The sequence below is a fragment of the Haplochromis burtoni genome, unplaced genomic scaffold (genome assembly GCF_018398535.1).
Source record: "Haplochromis burtoni strain Fernald_Lab_line unplaced genomic scaffold, NCSU_Asbu1 Contig_44, whole genome shotgun sequence".
NCBI lineage: Eukaryota > Metazoa > Chordata > Actinopteri > Cichliformes > Cichlidae > Haplochromis > Haplochromis burtoni.
This window is the reverse complement of record NW_024582405.1, coordinates 2161780-2184053: the sequence shown is the minus strand read 5'-3', so window position 1 is coordinate 2184053 and position 22274 is coordinate 2161780. Positions and strand designations below refer to the sequence as shown.

Below are 22274 nucleotides of genomic sequence, written 5' to 3'. Positions count from 1 at the left end.
AACAGACATTTACTATTTTATCCAACTGGAAGCCTCTCCTTTTATATACAGGGCTCAAAGAAAATGGGGACACTTTTTAATCAGAGTTCAGCATTGAGCCAATTAAACTTGTGGATTATTGACCTGGTTGGTTAGGTAGTAGAGGGTTTTTTAAATCTTGTTACGTTCCCCTGGGGGAGTCTAGGCGGTGAGGGGGGAGTAACAAAAGTGACCGGGTCAGAAAAAGGAGTCAAGGAGGCGAAACAGTAAAATGAAACAGTTTTATTGAAGTAATTCAACTAAAAGAGACGGACAAGCCGCTATCACCATAAAAGTAACACAAACAAAACTCAGGCGTTGGTCAGTAATGCCAAAAAGTCAAAAGGAAAACGCAGCTCACCAGCTGGAAACCACAAAACACAGCTCACTAGCTGGAAACACCACAAACACTCAGCTCACTAGCTGTACCCACACAAATGGCACTCTGGCCCAGAGCTCACCCTGCTCTGGGCTTAAATACCTTTAATTGCTGATGGGAGTCAGCTGTACAGGAGGGAAAGGTGGCACCTCAGGCAGGAGGTAGTGGGACACGCCCACACAGGCACCCTCAGGAGAGAGAGAGGCCCTGCTAGGGCCGTAACAATCTGTTTAACCCCTTAGCAGTCCTATTAGTCCCCTAAACCATCCAATGTCCCGTGGGCGGTACGTCCGTAACAATCTGTTTAAGCTGCTTTGGTGCAATAGAGAGACAACAGTGAGACAACCACCAGAACAGGAATGGTTTTACAGGCGGAGGCCACTGAGTCTTTTTTCCTCCTCATCTTTTCTGACTGCTTTTTGTTTTTACTAGTTTTGCATTTGGTTAGGCTCAATGTCACTGCTGGGGTTATGAGATGATACCTGGAGTTTATACAGTATAAGTAGTCCAACTCCTCCAAGATGGCACATCAACAATACTTGCCATTGCCAGAAGGTTTGCTGTGTCTCAGCACAGTCTCAAGAGCTTAGAGGAGATTCCAGGTGACAGGCAGTTGGTCTAGGAGAGCTGGATAGGGTTGTAGAAGGCCCTTAGACCATCAGCAGGATGGTATCTACTCCTTTGTGCAAGGAAGAATGGTATGAGCACTGCAAGAGCAAGAATATGACTTCCAAATCAGATACAAACTTCATAACAAGCAGTGTAGACTGGGCACAGTGCTCACTCTGGAGCCCAAGTAGCATTTGAGATAGAATACCAGATTTGAAAGGTCCAACACTGGCCACCCAGCGGTCATAGGAGTCATATCCATGGAGCCACACACAGACACCCTACAGACTAGGCAACAGGACTCTACTGTTAGGTATCAGGATGGACCTATTTTTACATTCTACTCTCATGTAGTAGGTCCCGAGTTCCCCCTGGTGCACAACAATTCCTGGCCTTGTGGCAGCCTGTAAAAGACAGTTACAGTTCATGGCGGATGAAGGAATTGATATCACTGACTAGGGATGGGTATCGTGTAGGTTTTATCTGACACCGGTGCCAAACCGGTATTTTTGAAATGGTGCCGGTGCTTAAACGGTGCTCGAACCGGTGCTTAAAGAATGGAAAACACAAACTTTGTCCAAAAGCCTCTCATGTTTAGCTGTTTTTTTTTAAAAAAGATAACAATGTTAGCCTTTCCTGCAGATATAGGGCATGTATGGTATCGTTCTTGGCTGGAAGCAGTGCTTAAACAATGGAAAAAACACAAACTTTGTCCAAAAACCTCTCATGTTTAGCTGTTTCCCCGTTTTCTTTGGTCATTTTAGCCTTTTTGGCCAGGGTGAAGGGAGTATCTGCCATCAAACAAGAAGACAGCCACATGTAACTACAACAGTGTTTGCTAGTTCACCTTACATGCATTAATTTAATAATGTGGTTAGCCTACTCAACGTAAATTACACACGAACAACATTAAGCTACTCGATGATGCTACCATCATCATTCATCATCATTTCTACTAAACTGGCAGGGCTAGGGGCCAGGACTCTCCTCTTCGAGTTCTCGGGGGATGTTGCTAACTCCGGGTCCGATAACAGGCACCACACCCGCAGTAGATGTGTTGGTGTGAGGTCTCGCAGCAAGCTATCAAATACGGTGCATTTCTCGGCTTTTAATAAAACGCTATACGTCGCCAGGTTCGTCATCAGATTCGAGGTGTTACCTCCTTTGCACAGTATCACAGTATCACCTTAAAGCACTTGTTGCAGGCTGCTGAGTTTGCATCTTTTGCTGTGAAGTACAGCCAGACTTTTGACTGCTTCGCCTTGGGCATTTTTAATTTGTAGCTCTGCTCTAAAAGAACATACATACCTGGGCTCGCCAACTATCCTTGCAAAGGTAAAATGATTGGCTAGAATCCAAAGTGTATGACATCTCAGCAAAAAATGCCATAATGGCACCGGATACCAGTACCCATCCCTACCACTGACTGCTCCCTCACCTGACCTACATCCAATAGAACTCCTCTGGGACGTTATGTTTCAATCCATCCGATGGCACCAGGCTGCACCTCAGTCTGTCAAGGAGCTCAGTGATTCCCTGGTCCAGCTTGGGAGAAGATCCTTACAGCACTATACATCATCTGACTAGAAGCATGCCCTGACATTATCAGGCATCATTTTGTTACATCACTTTGATTTCAGGGGTCTTTTTGAAATTCAGCCCACTGACGGTTGATCTTCATACATCCTTTTGTTCCTAAGACATTACCCAGTCAACACCAGTGCAGATACCCTGGATGATTTTTTTCCCATTGAAATCATTGATTTGTTATTTTTTTTAAACAAAGTATATAGAACCAGCTTTCCAAAGAAATGGAAGACTAAAAGTACAAAACAAACCTCTCTGCATTGAATCATAGTTGTTATCAATCTCTGGCTCTCTTCCTTTCTTTTATCCTGTCTTCCTCCTCTCGCCCTAACCAGTTGAGGCAGATGGAAGCCCCACCCTGAGACTGGTTCTTCTGGAGGCTTCTTCATGTTATAAGAAAGTGTTTCCTTCCCACTGTTGCCAAAATGCTTGCTCACAGGGGATCATATGGTTATTGGGTCTTTCTCCGTATGTATTATTGTAGGGTCTATGTTACAATATAAAGCACCTTGAGGCGACTGTTGTTGTAGTTCGGCACTGTATAAATCAAATAAAATTGAATTAAATTGAATTATTAACATCTTTATGTTCCATCAGGTAATGACAATAAAGAATATAATGCAAGCAGGAGCTACTGAAGGGGTAGCTTCCGCCACCATGGATGAAAATGATTGTGTCAGAATGCCATTTAAGCTGTCCGTTAGTGAAGACATATAATACAATAAACTCTTAATTGTTTTAAAATCTATCTGCCTATGTTAAAATAACCAACACATTGTTGTGGTTTGAAGTGTTGTAGTATCATGATAGATTTATTTATCGCACAGAACATAAAGCAAAAGCTGAATAACATTTAAAATGAAGTTAAACTGAAAGTACTTATTTGAAAAAAAAACTAAATAAAAAGAATAATATCTAATTATATGAGTATATACTTACACCAGTATTTACATTGTCCTTCATTAAAAGCATCAGTATTAATATTTTTTCATTTATACTTATATTTGTAAAATTGATCATTGGTTGTTATAATACTACTACTACTACTACTACTACTACTACTACTACTACTAATAATAATAATAATAATAATAACTGTGTCCCTTTCCCTCTTAATAATAACTGTGTCCCTTTCCCCCTTGATGTGTTTTTTCTTCAGTGCAGCTGTTAGAAGAATACACTTAGCATACTCTTAGAAGAGGTCACACTCCAGCACTAACAGTCATCTAGACTTCTTCTCTTTGGATGAAGCTTAACTCTCCATTTCACCTCCCAGTAACGCACACGTTGCTGCTGCTTCAGTCTCTCGGGATGATCAGGACACAGCTCATCCACTCACATACACTGTCACCATTGCCAAGATCATCATTCCCAGCTGTAAATAAGAGAAGAAACGGAGATTAATATTTTGTTTACTGAAACTCAGTTTATTCGCTTTCTTGATGAAGCACCCCCAGTAAAACATGCAGCAGAGGAGCAAATGTGCGGTGTAACCCCTGTCCTCTCAGCTCTCATGTTAAGATTTTGGAGTGAATATATTGAACTTCACACAGAATTTCTGCATCAAGTTTGTTTCACTCAAATTCACAGTGGAAATGAACCGATGAGAGTCTTTAATACTTCATTGCACTTTAATGATGAGATTCTTGCTGTTTAAATGAAACAAAGAGTTTCTGTGGATTAATGAACATCTCATCAGCTAATAAATAAACATGCAGGCTCTCACTGAATATATCTAGATGAAGTCACTGACGGGGAAAAAATGCAAATGCAACTCTGAACTTCAAAAGAACTTCTGCTCTGTATGAAGACTAGATGCAGATACTAGATTATCAAATGTAACAGTGGTTCTCTGAACAACAGTCCGCAGTTTTATGCTCCCACAGTCTGATGAATGAGAACCTGTTTCTTTAAATCTTATAAGACTGTCAGCTAGAATCCAAGTTTATATCCTTAGACTTGAACATAACAAAAGCAATCATCTTTACAACAACTCAAACACATGCTCACAACAAAAGCTGCAGTAGGCTGCAAAACCGGCAGAGGGAGATATTTAATGTCAAGCCATCATCATCATCATTTTTATTTATAAAGAACCTTAAAACAAACATAGCTGATGCAAAGTGCTATAGATTGGAACTAAATAATAACATTTACACAAGATATAAATAAAAGCCAAATAAAGGAAAAAAGTAAAATAATTAATTAGTTAGTTAATAACTAATTTAATTCAAAGCCAACACTTGGATGATACAGATTTACAAGAAAATTTTGATTATATATGTGTTGACCTTTCATAATAACTGTGTTTAGTACAATACCTATCAACCTTTACTGACCTTGGGGTAACCAGTTTATAGTGTAGACTCCTCACAAGTTTAGAGAGTTGCTTAACGTCTGAATCCTGCAGGTTGTTGTCACTCAGGTTCAGAATTCTTAGATGTGAAGGACTGGACCTCAGAGCAGAAACCAGTGCAGCACAGCTGATCACTGACAAATTGCAGCTCCTCAGGCTGGATAAACAATAAAACATCTACATATAATCAGTGATAAATTATATCAAATGTGTTCAGGTTACTTCCCCAATTTTTGTCAGTATGTAAACTGTACTGCACGTGGGAAAAGCTACTGAATAAAGTCTACTCCAACATTAAACAAGGATACAGCACCATAACAACACCCCACCTGTGCTAGTTGGACCAAATATCCTTGTTTATGTTACCAGCCTGCCTACCAGAAGGAGTACACCACATCTGTACTCTGCTATATCTAGTACTGCACAGACACCATCACCACGGCATCTGGGTATATGCCAACCAAAGGTTTGGATGGCAAGTGCAGTTAGGACCCTGCTGAGGAACAGAAACACTGCCTTCAAGTCTGGTCATGTGGAACTGTACAGTTCAGCCAGAGTAAATCAAAAAAAGGGCATCAGACAGGCCAGGCTGGATTATAATAATAAAACTGAGGACTACCTCCACAGCAACAACTTGAGTCGGCTGTGGCTGACTTATTAGCTACAAACCCAGACCCAATGCTGTTGATAGTGACGCTGTGCTTCAGGTTGTTGTCACTCAAGTTCAGAACATGAACCACTTCTTTTGAGAAACTGGCCAAAAGTTATATCATCCAAGGACTTCCACCCATATTCGACAACACCAGTTTGCATGCAGGGATAAGAGATCAACAGACGATGCCATAGCCACAGCTCTAAACAGGACCCTGACCCATCTGGAATACAAGGACATTTATGGCAGGCTTCTTTTCATCAACGTCAGCTTGGCATTCAACAAAATCATCCTTAAGAGACTGATAACAAAACTTATCAACGTTAGCCTCCCACACTTCATTTGCCTCTGCATTAGTGGCTTTCTCAAAAACTCACCCACAGAGAGTCACAGTAGGGTCTCACCTCTCCCCAACACTCAGCCTCAATGTCAACTTAAAACAGGGATGTGTGCTAAGTCCCCTACTGTATACGCTACACCCATAATTGCACTCGCACCCACCGAAACAACTCTATCAGTTGTATGTTGTTAGGGTTGTATGTCCACTTCTCAAACTTGTGCAATCAATAATCAAGCACACACACATATCTACATATGTTAATATGTACATATTAACCTCCTAGGACCTGGCGTCCACATATGTGGACATCACATTTTGGGTTATTAAGACCAAAATACTTAATTTTGCTTTACAAGGAACTGATATCCACTTACGAGGACATTATACTGCTACTGTTCTATCGAAATTTAAAACGAATATCCTCATATGTGGCGCTCATTTTTCTTAGAAACAAAAGAGAAATCAAAGAGAGAAATCAAAAATGCACACCATGGAAGATTTCAGGTCTTAGGAGGTTAAATATGTACATATTTAATCATGCTTATACTGTATTTATTTATTAGAAACTTTTATTTTCTATTTCTGTATTGTTATGAATAGATTGCTTTCTTTGCTTTCCTTATTTTACTCTGCATTGAATAGAACAGCATATAATATCAGTGTGTTTTTTGCATAATGACAATATAAAAAAAGATTCCAACGATTCTGATTTAGCTAAACATTATTTGTCCTTATTAAATGAGCAATCCCTAATTTCTGATTTTCTTTGTATCTCTGTGTATCCATAATGTAATTATGTATTACAGAATTACAGAAAGTGAACCGACCTCAGAGTCTCCAGTCTGCAGAGAGGAATCTCCAAAAAACCACAGAGATGCTTCACTCCTGAATCCTGCAGCTTATTTACACCCAAGTCCAGATATTTCAGATTGGAGGGGTTGGCCCTTAAAGCAGAGACCAGAGTAGCACAGCTGATCTCTGACAAACTGCAGCACCACAGACTGAACAAAGAAAAAAATGTGGATAAAATCAGATACAATTCAGCCACATATGGACAGTTTTTACATTTGCAAATAAACCATACTTTCCCTCATCAGCAAGAATTTCTTATTCATTAATCATTATCATTTTTTTCAGTTTTGAAGGAGGAAATTAACTATACTATACACATAAATTATAAGATTTTGTGATAGCAGACAGTAAGCAAACTGACATCAGAGTCTCCAATCTACATAGAGGAATCTCCAGAAAACCACACAGCTGCTTCACTCCTGAATCCTGAATCGCGTTTCCACCCAAGTCCAGATGTTTCAGATGGGAGGGATTGGACTTAAGAGCAGAAACCAGAGAAGCACAGCCAATCTCTGAAAAACTGCAGAGCTCCAATCTAAATAGAGAATAAAACATGCAGATAACATATATTTTGGTCATTTATACATGGAACTCATGGAAGTCTATCAAATTTAGGTTTATCAGTAGTCACAGAATAGGTTAACTGACCTCAGAGTGTCCAGTCTACAGTTTGAACTCTCCAGAAAACCATATAGTTGTTTCACACCTAAATCCTGCAGGTCATTAAAGGCCAGGTCCAATTTTTTCAAATGGGAGGGGTTAGACTTCAGAGCTGAGACCAGAGCAACACTGCTTTTCGGTGACAAACCGCTGAGCTCCAATCTAAGTAACGAATAAAACAATATTAAACAAATTAGATGTGGAAAGGTTGGTAATTTGAAGTTCAGGGAATCTTCTGTATACGGATGTGACTGTTTAGCAGGCATATGAAACATTTATTTAATTTAATAACTAACAGTGGCTACTCATTTTAATATCTGTGCCCAACACTAGTCTTTAGTGACCACAGACCAATTTATATTCCAATAAAACGTTGATTTTTAAATGGATGCTACACAATGGAAATGAATTAATAATGAAATTTATAATAGTAACAGAGAGTAAATGACCTAACCTCAGAGACTCCAGTCTACAGTGTGGACTTTCCAGAAAACAACACAGCTGTTTCAGTCCTGAATCATCCAGGTTGTTGTTGTAGCTCAGGTCCAGATCTTTCAGATGGTAGGGGTTTAATTTCAGAGCAGAGAATAGAGCAACATGGCTGATTGCTGACAAACTGCAGCTCTCCAAACTGAATCGGGAATAAAACACGTTAATATAATGTTTTTACCTTCTCTCAATCAAATGAGTACTTAGTATCTGTCTTTCTTTCACTTTCACTTTTACACTCATGTTTGGTCAGAGCGTGAAAAGGTGTTTGGCCCCTTCCTATTTTATTTTTTTAATTGCATATTTGTCATACTTTAAATATAAAGTGATTTTAAATGATCACTTTAGTTTTAATATTACACTGACCTATTATTCAAACAATATTATGCACACCAACCTAGTCCGTTGTGAAAAAAATAATAGACATGGGTTTCATAGAGAATTGTGAAACTTTCTGTGGAAAAACTGGTCTTGTGGGGAAAGCTGGCATTCATCCTACTTTAGATATAAAAGACATCATTTCTATCACATCATTTCATCATTTGGTCAAATTAATAACAAAGTGATCATCCTGATTTGGTACCAGGAAAGAGAGTTGCAGTCTCACACACCTCTCTGAAGTTTCTCTCTTTATTTTATCCCCACAGAGACTGTCTGCTCCCAGATCATCATCAAACAAACCAAAAATGAGCATAATAATAATATAACACCCTAAACTGCTTCAAAAACTAAAACAATTAAATGTGGACTATTAAACATTAGATCTCTCTAAGTTACTGTGAGTAAATGATTTAATAATTGTTCAACATATTGATTTTTTCTGCCTTACAGAAACCTGGTTATGGTATGATGAAAAGTTAGTTTGGATAAATCAGTATACTGAGTTCAACTAACTTTCAGAATCCTCAAATTTAGTCCAGTTCAATTAGATTTTATTTATACAGAGCCAAACCACAAAAACAGTCACCTCAAGGCAATTTATATTCTAAGGTAGACCCTAGAATAAAAAAAGCACAGGCTGAGGAGGAGTGGCTGCAATTTTTCAATCCAGATTATTTATCAACCATGTTTAAGAAGCCAGTTTTAGTTCTTATCTGTTGCCCTCCTGGGCCCTGTGCTTCGTACATCGCTCACTACATCCAAGATCAAATGAAACATCCAAGACCAAACCATCGCGCTAACCGTGAGCGCGCTAATCCGGTTCCCCGAACACACCTGCTGTTGACGATTAGTACAGCTGGACGCAGTAATGTGACATCACTGGGTGTCGTAAAAGGGGCTACGCATCGATAGTAGAAACATTGATCGGCAACCCTCTGATTGGTCGGCGAAAATGTCGACGGAGCGCGCTCGGCTCGGTATTTTTCGGCAGCAGAGCAAGAACTCTTGAGTGAGGGATTTCAGGAGTTTCAGAGTTTAATTAAAACGCAAGGGAACACTGCAAAGGCTGCAAAAGCAAGGAGAGAGGGCTGGCAGAAAGTTGCTGACAAATTAAACTCGTAAGTAATTTAATAAAACAATAATAATGGATGGATTGATATAGCGCTTTTCAAGGCACCCAAAGCGCTTTACAATGCCACTATTCAGTCACTCTCACATTCACACACTGGTGGAGGCAGCTACGGTTGTAGCCACAGCTGCCCTGGGGCAGACTGACAGAAGCCAGGCTGCCATATCGCGCCATCGGCCCCTCTGGCCAACACCAGTAGGCGGTAGGGTAGATTTATTATATACACTATATTATCCAATATTATATTACTTTATTATATTATAATATGTTATATTATATCCCCTTTCACATTAGAGCCACAACAGGACCCACTAGAACATGGGAACAGGTAAAAGTGAAATATAGGAATATTCTACAGAATGGTAATATTTATCACTTATATTGCTTTTAGTCTCTTGGAAAGAGACCCTGAAATAATCTGTTTGTTTATAACAGCAACCAAGAAAAGGGCAGAGCAAAAAAAGACAGGTGGTGGTCCTGCACCCCCTCGTCAACAAGTTGGTTAAGTAAATAATACCCTCACGGGAAAATCGATATCTCTCTATGAGCACACTGTCGCGCTGAGCTAAAGGATCCTGTCTGTCCCGCAATATACGCTGAATTCTGAAAACTCTCCTTATCAATCTTGCACCTTCCGCAGGACATGGCTGCGACAGGCTTCCCAAATCCACCTTCGCTTTTATAGCCGTGGTCTCTCATCTTGATTACACGAAGTAATTTGCAATTGCTACTCTGAAATATGAATTACATCTGTAATAATCACATACATGTAATAGAATGTTAATAGTACATTTCCCTTTTTTAGGAAATGACCTGTATGTATCTGTGTGAAATCAATAAATGGATCAGGTGCTGCATTGTCTTTAGTTACATTGATGTTATTTATTTATGGTGAAACAGTGGTGGAATATCGCTGTTGCTTTCGTATAAATGACGCGGGCATACCTGCGTGGCCGCGATCTAATCCTGTTTACATAAAGTAAACCTGCTCCCCAGCAGGTTTACGCTTACGGCTCTGTTGCTATGACAGCAAGTCCCGGATGGGCTTCGGGGAACCGAACGATCCTGGATCACGCGAAATCGTCAACAATCTAATCCAGCTAACTTACTTAGCGAGGTACGAAGAACAGGCCCCTGGTGCATACTCATACATACAGAATACCTTTCAAAATATATTTTGGTTGGTCTGTCAATTTCTTTCTGGCCTTTATTTTGCACTCTAAAATTTGAGTTAATGATTAAACATGTATATCTTTAAAACTATTGACTGAGTTGAATATTTAACTGGTCTTAGCATAAAAATTAATTTCAGAAATTTGTGATGGATACATTTAAAAAAACATTTGAGTATTAAATTAAAAAATGTAAAAAGAAATTCCAGCACCCCAGCAAATAAAATCACAAAACAAAATATCATTGTTTTAAGTTTTGAGTACTGTGTCTGTCAGGTTTCCTCTTTCCTTTTGATAGTCCTTGTCTCTTGTGTATAACGTTTGGTTTGCTTCCCTTTCCTCTTATGTCTAATTTGTTCCACCGTGTTTCCCAGCTGTCTCCACTCCCTAATTTTCCCCTTGTGTATATACTTTCTCAGTCTCTGAGTATGGAGGTCTGTATGGGAGCTGTTAGTGCAGAACACCACATGAAGAAACTAAAGGCAAGACAACTTGACACATGGCATTGCATCAGGTAATGTAGAGTGTAGGATTTAACCTATTAAACTATGTGCACAATCTGGTGCCGAAATTCGAGTCCTGGATACCCAAAACTAACATACCGTAAAGGAACTGGAAAAAGATGGGTCACTCCATCTGACAGCACTAGAGTCAGGTTATAAGGGGAAAGCTTTACAGTTCAATTTATTGAAATATCTTCAGAAATAGTAATCAGTGAACTGACCTCAGAGTTTCCAGTCTGCAGTTTGGACTCTCCAGAGCAGTAAAAAGGTTTTGTGATTTTAAACCCTGCAGGTTGTTTCCATTCAGGTTCAGCTCTGTCAGATGGGAGGGGTTGGACATGAGAGCTGAGGCCACGATTTCATAGTGAGTCTCTGACAGTTTACAGCCAGAAAGTCTGTGATGACACATATTACAGAACAAGTTATTATAAAGAACTAGTGTTTTGTGTGGCATGTTCCAAAGTAAGATGTCATTGAACAAAAGAAAAAGAGCACAATGGTGCAACCTGAATCCAGACAGAGACAAATTAATATCAGCTCTTTCCACACATCTGCAGACAGAATGCTTACACAAACCTAGTGAAGTATACAGTGTGCAGCCAGAGGCGGAGTTCAAGTAGTACCAATAAAATCGGAATAACACCTCTGAGCGCAAATTGGATCGCATCTTGGAGAAGCTCACTGCGGTCGTGAGTTCTCAGAATCGGCTCTTTGAGCACAAGAATGACGAGACCACGGAACATAAGTTTGATAACATCATGGAGAAGCTCACGGCTCTCCAACGGGAGATTGAGAGACCAGTGTTGGACTGTTAGTTTACCTCATAAGACTTTATGTTACACTATCTCATACCGTACATTACCAAATCTCCATTTGCACTATTTGCTTATTTGCACTACTCTGCCTGGTTTGCACCCAATGTCATTTACCCTTATATTGTATATTGTATAGCTTTCTTGTTATATGTAAAATTGTATTATATTATTTAATTTTTACTTTAAAATATTTTACTTGCATTTTTAATCACTCTTATATTTAAATGTTCTTTTTCTATTTTATCTAGGGATTGAGAGTAACGAAGTTTCTATTCTCTGTATGTCCTGTACATGTGGCAGAATTGACAATAAAGTTGACTTTGACTTTGACTTTGACTTTAGAACAGCTTTGAAATTCATATGAGTTGTTCGCACTAAAGCAAAAAACACCATCACTTCATGCGGATACCCCTTTGGCGCCAGCTGCGGTCTCAAGGCTGGAGTTGAACAAAAACACCCTGATAACGACTGTGTTTAGACTGTTCTTCACATTCTATGCAAGGCCACCTGGGTTGGCTGGAGGCTGCAGGCCCGGATGTACTGTCTACATTGGCTGTCTCTCACCCTTTACCCACCCCTGTTGCTTGTCATGTGTTTCTTTGGTGTATTAAGAGTTTTTTAGTGCTAGAGGTGTTTTTTTCTGTTCTCAAACTGATCTCCCTGTTGGAGCTCAGTCTGGGGGAGTTATTTTTTTCTCCTTATCTTTCCTCATGTTGTGCTTTTTCCATGTTATACCTCTCTGACCTGTCTTCCCCATGTGATGTTTGTGTAATGTATGTATGGTTGGAAGGGTAAGATGACGCTGGCACAGCTGGCAGCCTTAACCCAATTTCCCTCGGGATGAATAAAGTATGATCAATCAATCAATCAATCAATCAATCAATCAATCAATATTGATGAGCAGTTAGGCTTGTAGCACTGTAACCTCAATTTCTAGGTACAATCAATATGCCGATTTTAAGTCTCTTTGCACAAGATTTCATCTTTGGTTTTTGTTTTTGATGCTATGCTTAAACATTAACAACAAAAACACAGACATTAAATAAAGTTGTTAACTGTGTCCTCATTAGGATCGAACAGGGGTAGGGAACTCCAGGCCTCGAGTGCTGGTGTCCTGCAGGTTTTAGATGTGTCCTTGATCCAACACAGCTGATTTAAATGGTTAAATTAGCTCCTCAACATGCCTTGCAGTTCTCCAGAGGCCTGGTAATGAACTAATCATTTGATTCAGGTGTGGTGACCCAGGGTGAGATCTAAAACCTGCAGGACACCGGCTCTCGAGGACTAATGTTCCCTACCCCTGGGATAGAGATTTGTGTTAACATGTGTAACATGAAACAATAATTCTCCTCAGTCTCTCTCAGACCTGAAGATTTTAGTGCAATTTCAAATGTAGTCTATTTACTGTGGTCGTAATTAGTTAGAGTTTGTAAGCAAACAGTAATCCGTCGTTACAATGCATTGTTGCAGTAATTCTTACTTAAAAACAAACAACATTTTCAGAGCAGCTCAACAGCATCTGTGAAAATCTAACCAGTGTATTGTTTGCAATAGAAAAAATGGAATTATAAGAAAGAACAATGAGAGCATTATAGTAAGAACTTTTGAACACCTTAGCTACAAATTTACATTGATTTACAATGTTAATCAGATATTTACTCACTGAGCCTTTCTACAGTTCCTCACAGCAGGAATCAGTCTCCTTCGTCCCTCATCCGATGTGTTATACTTCTTCAGGACAAACTCATCCAAAACCTCTGACATCTGAAGCATGTAGGCCAGAGCTGAGCAGTGGATCTCAGAGAGCTCCTTTTCTGATCTGTTTTTGCACTTCAGAAACTCCAAGATCTCCTGATGTACCGTGAGTTCATTCATTTCCATCAGACAATGGAAGATGTTGATGCATCTGTCAGGAGAGGTATTCTCATTGGTTATCTTGCAAAGGTTGCTGATGATTCGCTGTATAATTTCTGGAGTGCTCTCTGTCTCGCCTAGCAGACCTCGTAAGAGTCTCTGGTTGGACTCCAGAGAGAGACCATAAAGGAATCGGACCAACAGGTCCAGGTGTCCATTTTTAATTTGGAGGGATTTCTGCATGACTCTGCTCAGAAAGACATCTAAAGACGAGATGTCACCACAATAAATATGTTCACCATTCCCTAGAAAATGCTTCAGCACTTCTGTTTTTTTGTTAGTATGACAGTGAAACATGTAGACTGCAGCCAAAAACTCCTGAATACTCAGATGAACAAAGCAATAGACTGATTTCTGGAATATCACACAGTCTTGTTTGAAGATCTCTGTACAAACTCCTGAGTACACTGAGGCCTCTGTGACATCCAGACCACACTGCTCCAGGTCTTCTTGGTAGAACATGATGTTTCCTTTCTCAAGATTTTCAAAGGCCAGCCTCCCCAGCTTCAGAAGAACTTCACTGTCAGCCTCTGTCAGCTCTTGTGGACTCGTCTCATATCCCTCATGGTACTTGTGCTGTCTCTTTGTCTGAACGAGCAAGAAGTGTGAGTACATGTCAGTCAGGGTCTTGGGCAGCTCTCCTCTCTGCTCTGTAGTCAACATGTGCTCTAGGACTGTAGCAGTGATCCAGCAGAAGACTGGGATTCTACACATGACGTGAAGGCTCCTGGATGTCTTCATGTGGGAAATGAATTTGCTGGACACCTCTTCATCACTGAATCTCCTCCTGAAGTACTCCTCCTTCTGGGCATCAGTGAAGCCTCGTACTTCTGTCACCCTGTCAACACATATCGGAGGGATCTGATTGGCTGCTGCAGGTCGGGAAGTTATCCAGATGAGAGCTGAGGGAAGCAGATTCCCTTTGATGAGGTTTGTCAGCAGTTCACTGACTGATGACTTCTGTGTGACATCAGACACAAGCTTCCCTTTAGTGAAATCCAATGAAAGTCTGCTTTCATCCAGGCCATCAAAGATGAACAAAGGTTTGCAGACAGTGAGCTGCTCTGCTGTGACCTTCTGTAATGTTGGATGGAAAACATGGAGCAGGTCCAGAAGACTGTACCGGTCATCTCTGATCAGGTTTAGCTCCCTGAATGAAAGCAGAATCACCACACTGACACGTTGGTTCTCCAAACCTTCTGCCCAGTCCAGAGTGAACTTCTGCACTGAGAAAGTTTTTCCAATGCCTGCAATGCCATTCGTCAGAACCACTCTGATGCATCTCTGTTGGTGAGGCAAGGCTTTAAAAATGTCATGACACCTGACTGGAGTGTCATGGAGGGCCTTGTTCATGGAAACTGTCTCCAGCTGCCACACCTCATGTTGGGTATGAACCTCTTCACTCTGTCCTTCTGTGATGTAGAGCTCAGTGAAGATCCTGTTAAATAGGGTTCCACTTTCTGTTTCTTCAGTCAAACATTTACATCTCCTCTCCAGATTAGCCTTATGTTTGTCTAACAACTTCTGCAGCAGACGACTATCTGCTAAAAGAATGAAAATCAATGAACATAAAGCAAAATATATATTATAACTGGATGTTATAGAAAAATGGACGGGGGGAGACAGGGAAAAGGAAGTTTCTTCTCAACCAGACCAAGGGGGAGGGCTACGCCTCAGATTTTTGGACCAAACCATCCCTCTAGGCTGGTTGGTGTAGTTGAATGCTGAATGACTTTGCAGGCCTAACGGATAAAGTCCATTGGTTTTCCTTACCATTTATGGATTTGGACCATTTCAGCTGTGCATTTGTGAGTGAGCTTTAAGCAATGCACTAGAAGAAGACAAGCCACTATAGTTGCTGATGCACTTGAATTGTTGTTCTTTTTTTTAGAATTCAATTTGTTAAGAATAAAGGCTCTTTGGGTATATTTTGTGCTTTGTCCTTTGCTCATTTGGCAAGACACCAGATTTTATTTTAGCTTTTAATACCTGAACAACACAAGAAGTCCAGCTTTCAGAAATGAAATAATCAGACAGAGCTTACTTTCATAGTTTCTCTGAATGCTTGAAGAGCCTTCTAATGAAGCAGACTGGTGCAAGGAGATGGACTGTCTGCATCCACAGCTGGTAGAGACCAGATCCTTTTTAAAATCCTGATAGGAAGTACAGCAGGACATCTGCTCCTCCACACTGTGAAAACCACGGAACAATTATTCTGATCAAAACAAAGCACAGTAAAGCCAGAAGTGCTAAAAGTTAATACTAGCACTGACAAATATATATCACGGTCATGATCAGTCTGTAGTTGGCTGTTGGAGCCAATCACAAAGCATGGAAAGGCTGCAGAGACTAATTTAATTGAGAGGGGAAAAATGCAAGCTTTCAAGAACAAGCCTGGAGCCTTATTTAAGACCCAGAATGGATATGAGTATAGTTGGATGTGCTACATGGAAATGTGGTTAAACTCACACTTCCTGGAACATAAAATTTCTAGCACATAGAGTAGGACACACCTACACACACCAGAGATGAAGGAAACCATCAGACTGAAGAAGAAGTCCTGTTGGGCTTTGGGAGCATGGAGTGTCTGACCCATTGCTAAGGGCCATTCGAAACTGAATTTTCCCCTTGTCGAATTTTCTCCCGGTACTCTGGCTTCCTCTCACAGTCCAAAGACATGCAGTTAGTGGAGTTAGGTTAATTGGTGATTGTAAATTGCTCATAGTAGTCTGTCTCTTTGTGTTAGCTTTGCGATTAGACTGGAAACCTTCCCAGAGTGTACCCCACCTCTCACCCACGACAGCTGGGATAGGCTCCAGCTCTCCCATGGCCCTGAATGGGACAAGTGGAAGTGAATGGAAGGATTTAATGGCCCATCTTAAGTTTGTCATTGAGCATCTCAATGATTCCAAGAAGGCTCAAGTAAAAGTCCTGTTTCAGGTGAAACCAAAATCAAGGTCTTTGGTGTCAACATGACCAACCATGTTTGGTATAAGAGAAATGTTGAGTAGGACCCAAAGAACGGCATCCCCACAGAGGCAGAAACAATATGCATTGGGGCTGTGTTTCTGCTAAGTGTACAAGACAGCTTCAAAAGCAGTGTTGGGTAAGTTACTTTAAAATAGTAACTTAGTTACATTACTAGTTACTTCTCTCAAAAGTAACTCAGTTACTTCAAGTTACTCGTTACTTTCAAAGTAACTAGTTACTAGGGAAAGTAACTTTGGTTTTACTCAGAATTCTCTTGTTAATGTGTTCTTCCATAACTTTGCCAGTCTTCTAGCTTGCTTACTTGCCACAAGTGCACTGTGCCACCTACCAATAGAAAGGAAAAGATAATGTGCATATTTCCACGAGAGAAATCCCACGCCTGGACCGTCATTGACTGCTGCCATGATTCTAGCCTACGTCACAGCGTCATGTGCGCCTTTTACATCCAACACAAAAACTGCAGTCGTGGTGCTTTCGATTGTACTCAGAACTCGGAAATTCTGCCTTCTGAATAGGAAGATGTAGGTAACACCAGACTGCAGATGAGCTGCATACAGGGCTGGACTGGGACAAAAAAATGTCCCGGGCATTTTGACTAGAGACCGGCCCACCATTATAGGAAAAATCATAAAGCCTTTGAATGAAAATAAACACTGTTGTGACAGTGATGTTCACTGTTCTGATGGTATATATGCATCAATCTATCAATCGTTTGTTGTAAGATTCAGATAATTATTTTTTAAAAGCTAGACATTTTAAATGAGAATAAGAAAGAAAAGTATTTCTTTGTGCCCCCTCTCCCTGTTAATGCCCTACTGGACCCCTGGCAACACTTTGCTAGACCCGCCCCTGCACAGTTACCAGCTGTCAGCTACCTAAAAAAGGATCCTGGTGTTATTTGTCTCTCAGAAACAGTTCATAACTTCCCTTCAACTCATTCATGTCACCTAAAAGGTAAACCTGTTTCTCCATCACCTGTTCAGCTCTGATGATCCAGTAGGACATCTCCTGGTTTCATCTTCATGTTTCCCTCTCACCAATAACCAAACCATATCATGACCAGCAGCTTTTTTGCAGCTGTGGCTCCAGCAAACATCAGCTGATACTAGAAATTAATATTAAATAAATTCTAACAACAGCTGATCAAGCTTAAACGTGCTGCTGTTGTTTAGCGCGACATCCGCTGGTTTCCTCTTTCTGGCGCAAAGTGAGCGATAAACAAACAAGAGAGCCGATCAGCTGATCATTGATCAGTTTTCATGATTGAAGTAGAAACAGGGAGGGAGGGGGAGAATGAGAGAAGAAGAGGCAGCTGTGCAGCAAAGACACAGAATAACTCCAGCTTTGTGCCTTTTTCATTGTAGCTGAATTACGGGACAAACTGTTCCTTTTCACCTCAATAAGAAACGCGTAATATTTTCTCTGAATACCAGACGGGACGGTTGGCAACTCTAATAACTTATGAACAAAATAAAGTTCAACATCATTAACTTCATAGCACCACCCAGCTGTATAGAAACTCCGTCATGCTAGCTAGCACGCAGTACGGAAAAAGTCAGAATAACGAAAATAAACTCCACCTAAACTTGGTTCATATCTGACCCAGAGAGACTGCAGGTCATAACTTCTTACCTGAAGTTCAGTTCACACTTGGACCGGCGGCCGCCTCGGGTCTCTTTTCCTTCTGCGTCCCTTTTCCTTCATCCACCTGCTGGCCTCCACCACTTGCTAATGTTACTGAATCTGTGGAAGCTCCGCGATAGCCACCACACGAAGTAACGAGTAACGACCCTATCTAAATCCCAGTAACGACTAACGCGTTCCTGATTTTGGCATAATAACTAGTTACCGTGCTCGTTACCACAATAATAATGTAGTTACTGTAACGCGTTACTTAATAACGCGTTAGTCCCAACACTGTTCAAAAGTGGCCAATGGGTGGGGCCATGTAGTGCAAAATCTTAGACAAGGACTTCCTTCCTTCAACCAGAACACTGAGGATGGGTCATGGTTGGGACTTCCATCATGACAGTGACTCAAAACATACCTCCATGTAAACAAAGAAGTAACTAAAGAAGCACATTAAAACTCGAAACTCAAGTCTTGGTTTGAACAAGTTTGCTCAACCAGTCTACATGTATTTTGTGCACTTTTTTGAAGGTATCAACTTCTTGGTTTGTCCACTGAAGGATCCTTCAGGAGAATGGAGTATATGGCCCATTACTATGGGCTCTGCAGTGTCTACATGTTGCCTATAGCAAGAGCTTGGTTTGCATTTCTGAGAATAAGTCAAATATTCTAATTTGTGAAGACTTAAAGTTTACTGTATTTTACTATACTGTACATACTATATTCACTATTTAGGATACAAAGTCTACTAAAAACAAAGGTTTATAATTATGTATTGCTTAATTTGTGTTTTTGTGCAGTTGTTTGTTTTGCTTTGTTTTGTTTTAACCATCATGCCTCTAAAGAGACTAAAGATTTGAAATCTTTATCATCCAAAATCTGATCTTTATGTGAGGAAATCCTGCTTACTTATATTTAGCTGTGCATGTATACAGATACATTAAAATAGAAGAACTCCTTGATGTGTTTATCAGTGAGCTTTTCACATCAGATACCCACATAGCAAAATTGGTATGGCCCGGATCTGGCCCACACGATGTGCTTACACATGGCCCACATACCGCAAAGAATGACGGCCCTTTGTGGGCCCAGATCTGGTTTGCCAGAGGTGGCCCACACATGGGCCAGCACAAGGCCAGTTGCAGACACACTGGTGGTCCTGTGCTGGCCCAGAACAGTTTCAGGTCTGGCCCCAGCTGTCAGCCTAATGTGTACCTTAATTAAGCCTTGTAATAACAACATGTGCATAATAGTGCAAACGTAACATGACAAAACTCTGTTCAGACAGTGAACATACTGATTCTTATAAAACATTTTTCAACCCTCCCAGGTTACTCAAAGTGCTCTATACAACATGCCACATTCACCCAACCACACACTTTCTCTTAACTGAGTGCTTCCTAACTACATTCATACACATTCACACTCACGACATGCAGACTGGAGGAGCCAGGGATCGAACCACTAAGCCACCTGAGCTACAGCCACCCACTGGCAAAGATGAGTAAACCCTCACTAGGTTTTGGATAAAGTGTACACTCACAAACCTGTCAAACATGGCATTTGGGTCTTCTAAACAAACAAACATGGCATTTGGGTCTTCTAACTAAAATAGGAAAATAGGAACATAAATAGTGCATCATTGCTAGACATGGCCCACATTTGGTTGACATACACCCTGCCATAACACCAGTCAGTCAGAAGTGCCGGCTTGATGCCGGATCCCGGCCAGAGCTGTTTTCTATGGGCATGGGCCAAATTAACCAAACCATAATCGGGCCAGATATGGCATGCCATTGCATAGACAGGAGCGTCATTGCCAGACCTGGCCCACATCTGGTTGACATACACCCTGCCATAACAACCGTCAGCCAGAAGTGCCAGCTTGATGCCGGATCCTGGCCAGAGCTGTTTTCTATGGGCCTGGGCCACATAAACCAAACCATAATCGGGCCAGATATGGCATGCCATCGCATAGACAGTGCCATCTATGCCAGGCCTGGCCCATATCTGGATGACATACGTCTTATCATACCAGAAGTCAGCCAGCAGTACCGGCTTAATACCAGATCCGGGCCAGACCTGCTTGCAGTGGGTAATTTTTTTTTCGTGTGGGGAAATACACAAATTTTCAACATCCTCACAGAAGCTTTGCATTGTTAGAGTTGAGTGAAGGTGGTCTAAGAGTTACTGTAAAACAACAGTGGTTCTCTTATCATGAATTGTCTTCAGCTTCATTTACAGAATAAACACTGCCTTACTTTGTGTTTGAGAGTCCAGGTTCTTTACTGAAGATTGGGTTTTCATCTTTGGACTGGTTAGTCTTCAAAGACACACAGCTGGATCTTGAAAGCTCTGCACTGTGTCTGCGTTGCTGAATGCTGGAAACACAAACAGAAAAAATCATACATTTGTCTTGTGCATGTTCCTGTTGTTTGGTACTGAGCTTCTTCTCCCTCAGGGTTGGGTTTATGAGGCTAAAACATGTGATGTTTTCAGTAAATGTTTAATCTTTTCCTCTTCAATCCTAATCCTAAACTCTGATCATGACTGTGTAAGGACTGAGAAACAGTGAGAGTGTAGTGCTGAGGCTAAAACATGTGATGTTTTCAGTAAATGTTTAATCTTTTCCTCTTCAATCCTAATCCTAAACTCTGATCATGACTGTGTAAGGACTGAGAAACAGTGAGAGTGTAGTGCTGAGAGAATAGTATTACACTCTTATTATTACCGTCCCCTGTGTAGTCTTTCTGATCAGACCCAAATCTTTGAAGCAGCAGCAGAAAGAATTTCCACTGAGCAGCCTTTATATCATATAAAATCTGACGTTAATGCATGTTTTTATGTTATCCTGCTCACTTCTCCCACCCTACTTATGTGCTTGCTTGTGTATAGTTACAATGAAACAGAAGCACTCCTTCACTCCTTTGTCAGTAAGTTTATGTTGTGCTTTTTAATCCAAATAATAGTATCTCCTGCCAAATGATTCATCTTCCCCTTAGTTTACAGAAGAATCAGTGTCCTACTTTATGTCTGAGGGTCCAGGTTCCTTCAGTTCACTCATCGTTAGTCTGAGAAAGAAAGCAGCAAAACAAAGAATGAGCACAGAACAATTATCATAATAAACATGTTTGTCACACCCAATACTGGTAGCACAAGAATTACACACACCGACGCACGCAGACACAGTACGGTAAGTCAATATTTTCCTTTGGGCAGACAATCAAACAAACATTTTTGCTGACTTTCTTAAATTTTATTCCAACTTGAGAACAGTCAGAAACTCAAAAAAACGTTTTTGATTATTCTGACAGAACATGCATTCGCAGTTACACTCACCTTGCTTTATTTCTCCTGCTCTGTCAACTGATCTCACTTTTAGTTTCGTTCTCGGCTGAACGGAGCAGCCACTCCCCTCTACATTTAATCACCTGACTACATAACAGGTGTGCGATGCAAAGATTAGCTTCTGTTCTTGCACTTTGGCATGAGGCCTTGGTCTGCATTACTGTGGCTTCTTACCCTCTTCATCAAGTATGTAAACAAAGGCACAGACACAGGCCCTTACCTCATTTGTGCAGTTCTAAAATTGTGATTGAACCGTTTTGCTTTTCTACTTGTGCTGTGTCTTCGTCTTCTTTCTTATTGTTATTTATTTCTTCTATTTTCTCCCATTTTCTTTTTCATTTGTGTCTTTTCTTCTGCCTGGCATCACTGACATTGCTATATTCCACATGTACTGCGAATAATAGCAAAATAATAAAAATAGAAATCAATAAATTGGTAAAAACAAAACAA

General features: G+C 40.6%; 1 protein-coding gene across 2 annotated transcripts; it reads right to left on the bottom strand.

Annotated features, from left to right (window-relative positions):
• Window positions 1-1885: 1885 nt before the first annotated feature.
• Window positions 1886-21870, bottom strand: LOC102299955 (protein NLRC3). 2 transcript variants are annotated; one of them, XM_005921064.3, is made up of 12 exons: window positions 21816-21870; window positions 21503-21547; window positions 20738-20857; window positions 15901-16046; window positions 13606-15400; window positions 11349-11522; window positions 7908-8084; window positions 7442-7615; window positions 7155-7328; window positions 6769-6942; window positions 4933-5106; window positions 1886-3968 (listed from the first exon to the last, which is right to left on the bottom strand). In XM_005921064.3, the coding sequence occupies exons 2-12, from the start codon at window positions 21538-21540 to the stop codon at window positions 3959-3961; spliced, it is 3156 nt and encodes a 1051-aa protein (XP_005921126.1). In that variant the 5' UTR covers window positions 21541-21547; window positions 21816-21870; the 3' UTR covers window positions 1886-3958. The 2 variants fall into 2 exon arrangements, with proteins under 2 accessions (XP_005921126.1, XP_042076117.1); XM_042220183.1 differs by having other exon boundaries at window positions 13606-15397; window positions 21816-21865.
• Window positions 21871-22274: the final 404 nt, after the last annotated feature.